This window comes from Neomonachus schauinslandi, chromosome 5, assembly GCF_002201575.2.
Source record: "Neomonachus schauinslandi chromosome 5, ASM220157v2, whole genome shotgun sequence".
Lineage (NCBI taxonomy): Eukaryota > Metazoa > Chordata > Mammalia > Carnivora > Phocidae > Neomonachus > Neomonachus schauinslandi.
This window is the reverse complement of record NC_058407.1, coordinates 67,701,172-67,714,847: the sequence shown is the minus strand read 5'-3', so window position 1 is coordinate 67,714,847 and position 13,676 is coordinate 67,701,172. Positions and strand designations below refer to the sequence as shown.

Genomic DNA, 13,676 nt, shown 5'->3' with positions numbered 1-13,676 from the left:
ACATTCACATTTCCCATATTTGATGCCTCTCCAGAAAAGAAGGGGAAATCTGCCTTCCTTGTTACTGTTGTTTTAAACAGAGCCTCCTCTGCAAAAGACACTAGAGTATTAGTTCAGATTTGCCTCAGATACCCAATTTTCATGAATCACCTCTTCCGTGAAACAGGGCTCTGTGTTCAAAACTGAATCTTTAATTTTTTTTTTTTATTTCAGTGACTTTCAGTAACTTTCTATTTGCTAGAACTTTGATCAATTATTTTCTGACAATTCTTTTTGTTTTCTTAACCTGGGTTGAGATTTTACATATTTTAATTGGTTGGACCTCATCCTATTTCAGAGTTAAAGTCACCCAAAGTATTTATATTTTACATTTTGTAGAGTTATCTTGAATTCGTGTCAGTCAATCTCATTGTTGGCTAGTTGAGAGCCTGTGACTAGGATGTGGTGATGGTGGCTGAAAAAGAAGAGAGAGGGATGGAAGCAAAGCCTGCTTACTTTGCACCACTTTTGCATGGTAAGCTTAGTTACCAGTGGATAAAAGTAAATCACTTAGATTAACTGTAGCGGATGTTTTGTTTTTGTTTTTCAAATTTTATTTATTTATTTATTTATTTATTTATTTATTTATTTATTTAAGAGAGAAAGAAAGCAGAGGGGAGGAGCAGAAGGAGAGGAAAAAGCAGACTCTGTGTTGAGTGCGGAGCCCCAGGCAGGGCTCAACCTCACAACCCGAGGACATGACCTGAGCGGAAATCAAAAGTCGGATGCTTAAATGACTGAGCCACCCAGGTGCCCCTGTAGCAGATGGTTTTAAAGAAGGAGGTAGGCTCAAAAAGCACAGCACTTCCAGATGGAACTTCTCTGTGACTTCCAACTAATTAACTGTGTGTTCTTGGACAAGTCATGCACTTGCTCTTATTAGGAAGACGGAAGCAATGCCTGCCTTATAGAATTGTTGTAAAGCTCACATTGAAGAGCAGAGTTACGCGCCTTCTAACCATATGACTTCATTGTAGTTGTGATTATTATGACCGTAATTATTTGGTGCTGGCATTTCCTGCCTTTGGATCTTCTTTCTCTGTTTAACTCCACCACAATAGCTCAGGGATAGGAGCAGGAAGAGGCTTAGTTCCCTCCTTCCAACACTTTGCTTATGTAGATTCAAATAAAGAAAAGTGACAGGCTTGGTTCTCTTTGACTTCTTTCCCAGAACAACAACCTTCTTACTATTCACCAGTATTTATATGTGGATAAAGAGCTGGAGCTGAAGTTACAGAGGGAAAATATAAAGCGGACTGCAAAACAGGGTTGCGCAAACAACTCTGTTGAAACGAGCCGGAAAGCATTCAATAAAGAACACCAAAAAACCACTGGCCACTTGCACTTCTTTTGTTCATTTCAATCTTGGCAGAGTCAAATTCAGCAGTTAGGTTATATGTTTTCCCTTCCAAGGACTTTAGAAACAAGTGATGAATCTCTTTAAATGGGTCTCGGTAAAAAATATATTTTGTTAGTTTTATGTCATTAAAAAGGCCTTTGAGCAACAGAGTTGCAAAGACAGGATGAGCTCAGGGTGTAAGAGGAAGGCTTATGGTTCTCTTTTAAAAAGTAAAAAACATACAGCTCAATTCATACTCCACCGGAATTAAGTTCTCATAAAGTATAACAATGGTAATACTGGGAAGACTAACATAAGAAAAAGAGACTGTCTGCTTCACCTCATATGTAATAGTGACACACACACACACACACACCACACATACACACTCAACTCTTACGTAACTATTTGCTTCTCTCAGCACATATTAAAGTCTGAATAAGCAAGTCAGTTAATGATTATTAAATTTAGTTTAAATGTTACCTTTTCTTTTATAAAATAAGTTTTTGCAAACTTTTCAGAAGCACATTTCCTGAAATATTTTTACTGACTGGTTTTTAAATTGTGCATGTGAAGACACGTTCCCAAGTAATCTTTAAAAATATTTACCGTAAGACCTAAATTTTCCTTATTTCCCTTAGGAAAAAAAAAAGTCTGTTGGTGTTTACAGAAAATTTCTTGCTAGCTCTTGTAAAGCGCTGAATTCATCAGAATTAGAAGTACTTCGAGTACTCAAAATACAAATATAGGCACAAATCCTCTATATTCCATGGCATTCATTCACTAAATAGAACCAGAAAGACAAAGTCACTTTATCCTTACTACTTTAACCATAGAAAATGAAAGACTCAAATAAATTATTTTGGCATTACTTCAGGGATGTTGTGGTCCCCCTCACTGATTACTTACTTGCAGCTTTCTCTATGATACATGAGACAAACACAGTCGATTTTCAATCATTAACACCAAAGTCTGCCAGAACCACTTTGCATTAATAAATCTCAAAATATTTTACCATTTCATTAAGTCTAACTGCCTGTTGTTGGGAAGATTTCAAGCATTGTCTGATTTAGTAGGCAGCTGACTGTTGGTAACAGAGACAAATGGTAAAATCAGAATTGAAATTCACTACTTCTGACTAATGCATCTATCATGATGGTCCATTATTTCAATCAGCCTGCTCTAATAAAACTGACATCACTTAATGCAAATCTGTTATATTCAGGGGTAACTGTGTAGAAGTACGTGTGCAAAGAAGGATAAAAGAATTTAAAGCAAAAAGTCTGATTCCTGCTATTGTTGTGTTATGAATATAAAGCCCTAGAAAGGGCCCTGCTTCCTCTTATCTCTGTCTATCTACAAAGAAAACTACAGAACATCACCACGAGCTTTCAGATACTAAGACAAGTTCAAGGAACTCAGATGACTCCTCACTGAGGAAATTAGCTAGTGACACATGTAAGAAAAATTGCATTCAGTTCTTCCTGGTTCAGCCAAACCTATCTGACTAGGCTAATATACTTTTGTGAAATGGACTGGCTTCAATGTAAAGTCTAATAAAATTAAATATAAATGAGCTCCTGAGGGAATTAAATCAATGGGCTACAAAGCGACCTCCTGATTCTTCCCTGAGAACTTGTCACTTTGACCAGCAACAGCACACTGCACACTACGTAGGCAAGAGTCGGGCATGGCAGTGGTAAACGGAGCAGGGCGAACAAAAGCCCCAGCACAAGCAACCATTCATTCTCTCCCCGTCTCTTTCCCTCCCCTCCCCCACCTCTCCGTCTTTGGTCCTGCATGTATGATGATACTGCACTCACATAGCCCTGTATATCCTACAAAATTCATCACAACTCCATTTACATAGCTTCCTATTCCTTTGGACAAAAATAGCTAAATTTTAAATGCTCCTTTTAACAAGAGTTTAAGGACAGTCTTTTAAAGTGTAAGTGACATAAATGCAACGATTTGTTATTGAATGAATGATATAGAACTCATTTCAGGACAGCTATGAAATCAGAGAGCATTTCCTGACATCAGAAGTGAACCACACGGCTACTACGAAGGTCACACAGCTTCCTCACTCAGGAGTGTGAGCCTTTTTTTTTTATGAATTGACACCACGGCCCCATCCACACTGGACAATCCTATGATAACTTGGATATGCTATCCAAACTCACTTGCATCATGGATTTCCTTGGTCCCCATGGCTGAGTGTGGACCATTCTTAACCTATTTAGGAGGTATTTGTATCAAGTAGTGGAATGAGAGAAATGCCTACCACTAAGTTTCTTACAGATCTTACCTACTACTGTCACTATACAGAACAGATTCCTCCAAGAAAAGAATTTTCCTGTTAAATACAAGTATAGCATTTTTAAATGGAAAAGAACTGATCAACCAAAGTAAAGAAAGTATTCTTCCTATTTGCATCATTTCTAAAAGCTTTTTAGGGTGCCCAGATCAAACCAATGATGGGTGAATATTTATTAATAACAAAGATTTATTTTTGCCAAAACAAAGTATTCATCATAAAAGTTATGCTCACATTTGCATTCCTTACAGCACTTGCCATCCACGTATGCAAGAGCCGACTTAAGGGGGCAGTCAGGAACCGGGCAGATCAGAGTTTCGCACTGGATAGTTCCATTCTGAGAAGAAAGCAATATTTAAAGAATTCCCAAGTTGCAGTTTGATAGCCTGAAAATATTTTTTAAATCTTAAAGTATCTTTAAATCTAAACTCTTCACATAAAATGTCATAAATACCACTATTCTCTGTGGTTATTACACGGTAAAACCCATAGCACGGAGACCCGCAGTAAAACGTATTGGGTTCTAACACAGTTGGTGATTGGCTCCCATCTTCTGTCCAGTGATGATGCTACACACCCTAGAGTTCTTCCCCTTCTGCGGGAGGTGGATGAGAACATGGGTGGAGGGAGGAGCACACACTGACAGCAGGCTAGGGGTAAGCCTCATGTCTGCCCGGATTATGCACAAAATGAGCACCCACAAGCCAGGGGATTTCTGGAATAGCTGCTGCCATCCTGCAGACCCAGTCTTGGGACCCAGAATCTTCCCATGGATATTTAAGCACCACCACGAGGCAGTGCTGACAACCACCACGAGAAGCACTCAACCGCAAACAGGATGGCAAGAAATTTATTTCCTGAAGGTCATCCAGAACTCCCAGGCAGCTAGCTGCTTCTCTAGTCACCTTATTGACCTCACTATACACCTCTTGCATTTTACTCAATTCGATTTTTGCCTCCCATTTAACACGTTGGGCAGGCTTTACTGTATTGGTAAAGTGCTATAATTTTGGTGGGAAGATTATACGTTCCCGAATAGAAATCATATGATGCATGCACATACGTGCACACACATATGACTATTTCGGAGGTAGCTTTAACTTTTTTAATGCATGAAATTCTGTTTTTGAACAAACCTGATGAATTTGGAGAAATTTTTTTTAAAGGCTAATTCACATAGACCTCTGGCTTCTTTCCAATAAATGACTTTTAACTGATGAATTCATGTGAAATTTAAAATTTAAAAACCGAACGAGTCTTGACCTTTTCTTTGAAAATGAACCTATTTTTGAAATAGTAATGCACTAAATATTTCTACTTTATGAGTGCACAATTAGAGAAATCGTATTTATTTAAATTCTCTCATTCTTATTCTACTGTATTAGCAAACTTTAAAAGATTGCTAAGTTAAACTCCATTATTTGTTAGTATGGCCCAATCTGGTGACAGTATTTCATGCTGCATATAATTTAGTTATATTAAAATGCATTAATAAACCCATGAGGGGAAAATCTCTGGAAATGTTAAGGATAACGGATAGAATCCTTTGGGAATCACCTTCACTAACCCAATTTAAATTGCTAACTTCATGTGTGCACCAATAAACTCAAACTTTATAGTATTCCTAAGCCATAATCATCTTTATAGGCTAGAAAGTGTCTTGAATAATGCAACACACAGTTCTTTAAATTTGAGCGGGCTGGCCGGCACTTTAGTGCTGTGTCTTGAGGAAATGGGTCTTGAAATTTTCATGATTACATTGTTTTAATAAATTTTTAAAGAGTGGGGGCATCTGCGTTCCCTCCATCTGAACTCTCAGCGGAAGCCATACCAGGCACGTGCAGTTCTTACAGCCGTCGGTCCAGGACTCAAATTCTCGGTAGGTGGTTCCCTTCGTGGTGCAGGTCCTCTCACAATAGCACTGATCCAATCTATTCATTCGCTGCTCGGCTCGAGACAGCTGTGGCAAAGGAAGGGGTTCACAGTGTTCACCATTCCAGCAACACAGAAAGGCAAAATACTTCAATAGGCGTCGGATGTTTTTCTGCATATGGCAGTAATGATGGCTGTGCCCATCTGTTATTGTCATCAATATATTGAAGCCTATCCTTTAAAAGAAAAGGTTTTCCCCCTCTTCTTTTTGAGGTAAATTTGGTTCTTGCCTTTGAAAAAAAAAAAAGCATGATTTATAAGATATAAATGGGGGCTAAGTAAAAATGGCATCACTCACGCTGCTGAAAAGCATTTTTCATTTTTAAAAATGTTTAATTTCATGAACATGTTTATTCAAGTGAAGAAAATTTTCAGAATTTATGTCGCGTCAGAAACAAATCATAGATATACGAGACAACTTGCAGGTTCTCAGTAACTACTATGCAAGCTGACAACAGTCTGGTGAGATTGCAAAGAAACTTGATACATGCTTAGGACAGTGAATAATCCTACAACAGCAACACAGTGGTAGAAAGCATCCGTGGGACCATTCCCTTGACATAATTCCAGTGTCCATATTCTTTACAATGCTCCCTCACCTCCATCCTTATAAAGAAAAGCTAAATAAGGGCGCCTGGGTGGCTCAGTCGTTAAGCGTCTGCCTTCGGCTCAGGTCATGATCCCAGGATCCTGGGATCGAGTCCCAAATCAGGCTCCCTGCTCGGCGGGAAGCCTGCTTCTCCCTCTCCCACTCCCCCTGCTTGTGTTCCTGCTCTCGCTATCTCTCTCTCTCTGTCAAATAAATAAATAAAATCTTAAAAAAAAAAAGCTAAATAAAAATAAATAATAATAAAAACTAAAATAAACAATAAATCCTACTGTAATAAGCAGTGTGAAAATCAGGTAATCTGCCTCATTTCTGATTTACCGATCATTTGTTACACAGATGGCTAGGGTTTGAAAATTTATAAGCCCTTTCCTTGAGCAGAGATTTAAATTCAATCCCAGCAAACAGTATAGTATAAGAAAAGTCTCAAAGGTGAACATTTGTGGTTATAAAAAAAAAAACAAACTATGAAGAACCTCAAGGCTTTCTGAGCTCCCGCACTCAATTTCTAAGTAGCTTTTACCTTGGCTGATGTTTTGGCCAAAATGTCCTGCAGCTCCATGATTTTCTGCACGAGTCCATGGAAGTCATTGCAAGTTGGACAGGCTGGAATTACAAACACTACATTGGTCAAGTTGTATTTATAAGGAGGTCAATCTAGTTAAGTCCATGCTGACAACTAATATATCGGACCTCCGATTTCAAACTGACATTCTGGAGAAAATTAAGCAAGAAGCACACTTTTCATCACACAGTGCAAGAACTAATGGACTTACTGCGATTAAGATCTGGGCACTGAGCAATAAATCCTTGGGGCATGACAAGTAATTGCACATCTTGCATTATACCCTGTGTGCAAAAAAATTTTAAAAAGATGTATTACTTTCATCTACCCAAATTATGTTCAACAGTCAAGTTCATGAAGGAAAACATTACAAGATAGACGCACCAAGATCCCTAAACAACATTTTTTGAATACATCACTTCTACTTCAGACCAAAGGGAAAGAAATACATCAGGCAAAAGAGATGATTACCCATGTACTCTCCTATTGATAATATTTTTAAAGCCTTAAGATTAAATGTCAAGATACAATTAAGAGGGAATAGTCATGTTGTTTTGAGAAGTTATTTTTACTTAGCCACTGGAGAAAAGCTTGAAAATGACCTTTAAAAATCAACCCGAAAATCACTTCTGGTTTCAGCAACAGTGAAACTGATACCAATTTTAAATTAACTGCAGCCATCAAAAAGAAACAGATAGAAAAACTGAGTCATAAATGCAATACTCATTTGAGCATTTCTCATTTTTCAGTCGGACCTTTTAGAACTAATTCGTCAATTTATAAAGGACAATAGATTCATTAACCAGCTGCCACAAGACTTAGCGACAAGTCTAGGAGTACAGAAAGTTTAGCGTGAAATTTTTAAACATTCCAGCAGCAAATAACCCCTTTTACACAGAGGGCCACATCACGTGTCTATAGGTAAAATTTACATGTATCCTTAGTCACTAAGGCTTCATTAGCTTCCATCTTCCTGGGCTCTTAAACCAAAGGCCAACGGTAACTCATCAGACACACTCCAGCTGTCCCTTTCATCTACCACCCCTCTCTCTTCCTTCATCAACTTTATATACTTTTTAATTAATATTTCACTTTATTCCTCTGAAAAATGCAAACAGAATGTCTAATGACAGGGTGACAGGACCAGCATATTATCAAGACAATTTTGAATGTACCTACAAAATATACCAGTCAAATATTGGCCTGTATCTCCTACATGTTTAATCTAATTAATAGCATAGTATAAGAAAAGTGTCAATGTGAATGATAAATATTGTAGCATACCATGTGGAATTGCTGGATCTGTTGTTTGCTTGGGGTTTGGATTAAAAACGCAACTTCTATACAAACTCCTATCACTTGGAAGCAGCAACATGAAAACAAGGCTTCCATGTACAGTTAAACACTGTACAACTCCACTGGACACCACTCACAGTCTACAGTAAAAATTATGACCCCGATAGTACACATAATTGATGTGTGAGAAGGATTCTAAGGCCACATCCAGGCTCCATGGGAAAGACTGCCATGGTTAAAAAGAGGAGAGACTTGACATCTACAAATGTGCCATCCCTCATGTGGTATAAAAGCACTCATTGTTTAGGATTTGTGAACATGGAATCAATTCCTCATGACTGGCTTTGGGCAAGTCACTTAACCCCTCAGAGTAGGTTTATGCACAGGTAAAAGAGAAAAAAAGAGCCTGCATCAAGGCCAGTACTACCAAGATTCAGGAATAACACATAGAAAGCACCTGGTTTCCAGGTAACAAACAGTTTAAGTAAGTTTAAAAAACACCTTCCCAGGTTACAGAGCTTACTTAGAACACAACTTCAAAATCACTGGTACCTACTCTACCCAGAAATCCATGAGTCAGACTCAGCACCTATTATTCTTCAGTTAACAACCATTCGCTGAACCACTTCTATATTATAGGCACTGTCTTAGTCCCTGGGGGAAAATGATTACACTACGGGCTTGCAGTCAAGCAATTTTCTGGACTTTATTTCTTCATCCTTAAGATACAGAAATTTAAATGAGATGTCTTTTAGATCATCTACAATGATGAAATTCTATGAAGTGTGTCTCAAAGTAGGCACTAAAAAAAAAAAGAGACAAATTATGACTGCTTTCTAGTTTTGACAGATTGTGCATATATATGTATTCCCCTTTCACATTCTGTAGTACAAAAAGACCATGAATAGTGAATATTGAAAAGTTTTCAATCCTCTGTTATTAACATCCATGTAAAAGTATCATCAAAGGTGACGCTTCAGTGGCGGATAGTTTATTTGTAAATTAACATCTTAGGTATTTATTATTTTGAATGCCTAATCTCAACAATGATATGTTAGTTTCCCGATTGCTACTTTGTGATTATCTCTGTAATGTCTAAAGATCAAATTTATTCAGGAAAAAAGAGAAAATACTGTAGGTCAGCTAAATAAAACACTGTGTAAAAAAAAAAAAAAAAACAAACAAAATAAAAAAAAAAAAAAAATAATTTTGTTTCACACCACAAAAAGCAAAACATAATTTTCCAAACTCATTAGAAAGCATTTATATTTCTATGCTATCATCAGCCCTTAGCCAAAAAATACCTTAAAATATCCATGCGCATTATTTCTCTGTCCCAGCCAAAATGTTGTGCCCAGAGGCAAGTCTGTGGAGGGCTTTTCCACCACTCTCTCGTATATTCTGCAAAAAGGAAATATCAGAGTAAGCAGTGTGAGTTGACAGTCATTTTGTAGAATCTTCCACTTCATAAACTGAGAACATTTCACTTACTTATTGCAGTCAACATGTAAAATCAGATGGGAGGCACTGATGGCTAAGGAGAGCTTGTGCCAATTGTCATCAGCCAAAATGTATGGAAAGACTTCCGTGTGCGGGTGGTGACTGCCTGACCGATAATGCAGTCTGACCTCATTCCGATGGCCACTGCTCTCCAGCTCCAGGTACCTGTGCAGAGAAGAGCCCCATGGGGACCAGGGAAAATAAAGTTCCAAAATTACTGACATGACCTCCAGCCCCAGAAAGATAGAGTCTAATGTTTTTCCTATTCCTCCCACTGAGTACAACTAAACATTATATTATAAACAGACATAGGAAGAGTCTAAAAGATGGAGTAAAGAAAGAAAATCAGACCCAAGGTACTGGCTTCCTAGGTCTTCTTTTGGCCTCATATATCCCAGACTTGGCTGAGGAAGCCAGCAACCTGGAACACTAGTGAGTGTAGACCAAAAAAGAAAAAAAAAAAAAAAAATATATATATATATATATATATATATATATATATCTCCCAATGAAAGCTTGCTCTCTTTAGCCAAGGGCCAGGAAGGGGAAGCCTGATAAAACAAAAACTTTTAGAGAATAACCACTCTATTCCAACCAAACATCACAGAAAAAAAACTGGCCCCATCCCCAAATAGACTAGTAAAGCTCGTGGGGAGCCTAGATTTCTACCTTCTTGAGGACCCAACACCTCCACTAGGGTGGTGACGGAAAAGGCCAAGTAGAGAATGTTCATCTATTTTTTAAAGATTTTATTTATTTATTTGACAGAGAGAGACACAGCGAGAGAGGGAACACAAGCAGGGGGAGTGGGAGAGGGAGAAGCAGGCCTCCCACTGAGCAGGGAGCTTGATCCCAGAACCCTAGGATCATGACCTGAGCCGAAGGCAGACGCTTAAGGACTGAGCCACCCAGGGGCCCCACAAGTATTCATTTAATTCAACAAGTAAATTCTATAATAATAGAGAGGTGTTTGCATTTAAAAAAAAATAACATCAGCAAACACGCTGCCCTGTTGCTATAAACCTGTCAGTTCTTAACACACTGAGGCAAGAACCCTATTGCTGCTGTCAGGTAGCCTCCTAGATACTATTAGAAATGTCACCTGCACTGGATTCCTAAACTTGAGGCACTAGAAGTAGCCTGAATAACAATGGGGCTGACACCATGCCCTACAAACAAGAACAACTTCAGAAGTTAAACATTTTACCAAAATCTACATTTTCATTAGCATCATTCACTCAATTAAAAAAAATGAATTTTAGATTCACAATACACAAAAAACAGGTAGTGAAGAGAAAAACAAATAATGACGTGAAACACTTAGAAGTGTGCCTAGCACATGGATAGGATTCAATAAATATTAGCTCTCATTAAAAGAAGGGAAAACAGGTTGAAAGAAGTTAATCCAAATCTTCAAAACCAGTAACTATTAAGATATATAAAACCATAGGAAGATGTGAAGTTGCATGAACATATGATTATTGCATAACGGTAAGTTACAAAGTATCTTAATGAACACTGGGTCTATTTTAATGAATCATTTTTCTAATAACAGCCATATTCATTTCCAGAAGCCCACTGTTTCCCACTGGGTGGTGTCTCAGTGGGAGGCAGGACTGGCTCGCCCCCTCTCTGCCCCCCACCAAGGCTCAGCAGAACAGAGTGGTTAAACACCTCAGCCCTAAAGCCTGAGGACTCACATCCCAGTACCCCTCCCAAGAGTGGCCAGCTACTTCACCTCTCTGCACCTCATCTGGTCACTCAACTATAAAACAGGGATATGAACTGTACTTGCTTCAATGGACATCTGTAAGGACGTGAATGAGTTAATTTAAGAAAGCCTCAGAATATTACTCAGTACACACAAAACACTCAATAAAGATAGTACATGTTAGTTATCTTTTTCAATTCAAAAAGCAAAATCATCAAATCCTCCCTCTTCTTTCCCATGGTATAGCCAGGAATGGGCTGACGACACACTCCAGCAATCAGACACTCTTCCCTGAGACTCCTTTTTTTTTTCTTTTTAAGATTTTATTTATTTATTCATGAGAGACAGAGAGAGAGAGGCAGAGGGAGCAACAGGCTTCCTACGGAGCAGGGAGCCGATGCAGGGACTCGATCCCAGGACTCCAGGATCAAGACCTGAGCCGAAGGCAGACAATTAACCCACTGAGCCACCCAGGTGCTCACTTTCCTGAGATTCTTGATGGAGCACAGCCAAGGAGGGGAGTGAAGAGGCACCCACAATGTGCTAGGGCAGCAGCACCCTGGTCAGCTATGTTCAGGTCACTCTGCATCTTCCTTCCTGTTTGCTGGCCCATCAGGGTGCCTTTGGTTATTACCTGTTCCAAATTCTGATGCCCCAGGCTCCCATCAGTTCTGTAAGCTGCCCTCCCACCCATTGCCTCCAAAGTCACCTTACAGCTAGAACCTTAACTGATATATTACAATTGTGACCATGGAAAAAACATAGAATAAAACATATCAACATTTTTAAAGCTATTATTGAGTGATATAACTATGAGTGATTTTTAACTTTCTTTTTACTCTTCTTTATTTTCCCTTTTATGCTCAATAAGCATTTGTTACCTTAAATTAAAAACCACATTTTAAATCCCAAGAAGGTAATTTGTCACACCTGAACATATCATGTCTCCTTGATCTGTTATTCATAATTGTGAGAAGTCATTAAAATCAGAAATAAAGTTCACCTTTTATAATAATTTATGCCCTTGTTATTCAAATATCCTTTGCATTGGCAGAAATATAAACTAATTTAAGATCAGGCTTCAGAGAAATAGGCGACAGTTGCAGGACATCATTCATTTTAACAACCTCCTTCATAACTCAAGATCAAGGGATGAAAATAAGGTCACGTCTCATCTGACAAAAAAGGTTGCACACACACATGAAATGAGACTTTTTCTGCTGCCTTAAATTAAACCTAAAGAGAACGATCAGATCACCTCAGTACAGTTCTTCCTCAACTTGCAACGGGGTTATGTCCTGATAAACCCATCACAAGTTGAAAATGGCATTTAATACACCTAACCTACCGAGCATCGTAGCTTAGCCTAGCCTCCCTTAAACATGCTCAGAACACTTCTATCAGCCTACAGTTGGGCAAAATCATCTAGCATCCCAGCAAAACCCATTTTGTAATAAAGTGTTGAATATCTTAGGCAATTTATTGAATACTGTACTGAAAGTAAAAAAAAATACAGAACAGTTGTATGGGTATAGACTAATTATAAGTGTATCAGTTGTTTACCCTCGTGACTGCACGAGGGAGCTGTGGGCTCACTGTCGCTGCCCAGCATCATGAGAGAGCATCATACCACACGTCACTAGCCCGAAGGAAACCAAAATCAAAAATTCAAAGTATAGTGTCTACTGAATGTACATCACTTTCTCACCACTGTAAAATTAAAAAATGGTAAGGTCAACCATGCTAAGTATAGGACCGTCTGTATATTAAGCTAGAAGCCAGTTGTTAGTCACCTGAAGAAAAGCTACATGTACTTCTGGCACCAAATGTATTAGAGAAGCTCATGCAAGGCACAATTGCTATGCAATTCTGGAACTGAAAATCCAGTTCGGCTTCTCATTACCACCGCTGCCCCCACTTCCCACTGCCTCAGTGTCCTCATCTGTAAAATGAGGAGTCACTGTGATAATCCACACAAAGCAGGGCATCTGAAACACAGTAATCACCCAATAAATGGTAACTATTGTATCATTTGTCAATACATAATCCCAGTTATAAAGTCCAGACTCTTAAAAAGCCAATTCTTGAATCACAAGCAATTTTGAACACATTTTGTTTAAGTGGAAGAATGCAGAAACAGGAGACAGAAGTTCCAGGCAAAACAGAAGATTAACCGGGCGCCTGGGTGGCTCAGTTGGTTAAGCGACTGCCTTCGGCTCAGGTCATGATCCTGGAGTCCCTGGATCGAGTCCCGCATCGGGCTCCCTGCTCGGCAGGGAGCCTGCTTCTCCCTCTGACCCTCCCCCCTCTCATGTGCTGTCTCTCTCATTCTCTCTGTCTCAAATAAATAAATAAAATCTTTAAAAAAAA

The 13,676-nt window shown here is 38.7% G+C and overlaps 1 protein-coding gene across 1 annotated transcript in view; it reads right to left on the bottom strand.

Moving 5' to 3' along the window:
- Positions 1-13,676, bottom strand: part of NELL2 (neural EGFL like 2) — a 344,834-nt gene that overhangs the window by 232,672 nt on the left and 98,486 nt on the right. The window contains 6 exon segments of the mRNA XM_021704922.2: positions 3,930-4,032; positions 5,527-5,655; positions 6,758-6,840; positions 7,011-7,083; positions 9,400-9,496; positions 9,587-9,760. Of these exon segments, the coding sequence (XP_021560597.1) occupies positions 3,930-4,032; positions 5,527-5,655; positions 6,758-6,840; positions 7,011-7,083; positions 9,400-9,496; positions 9,587-9,760 (659 nt within the window).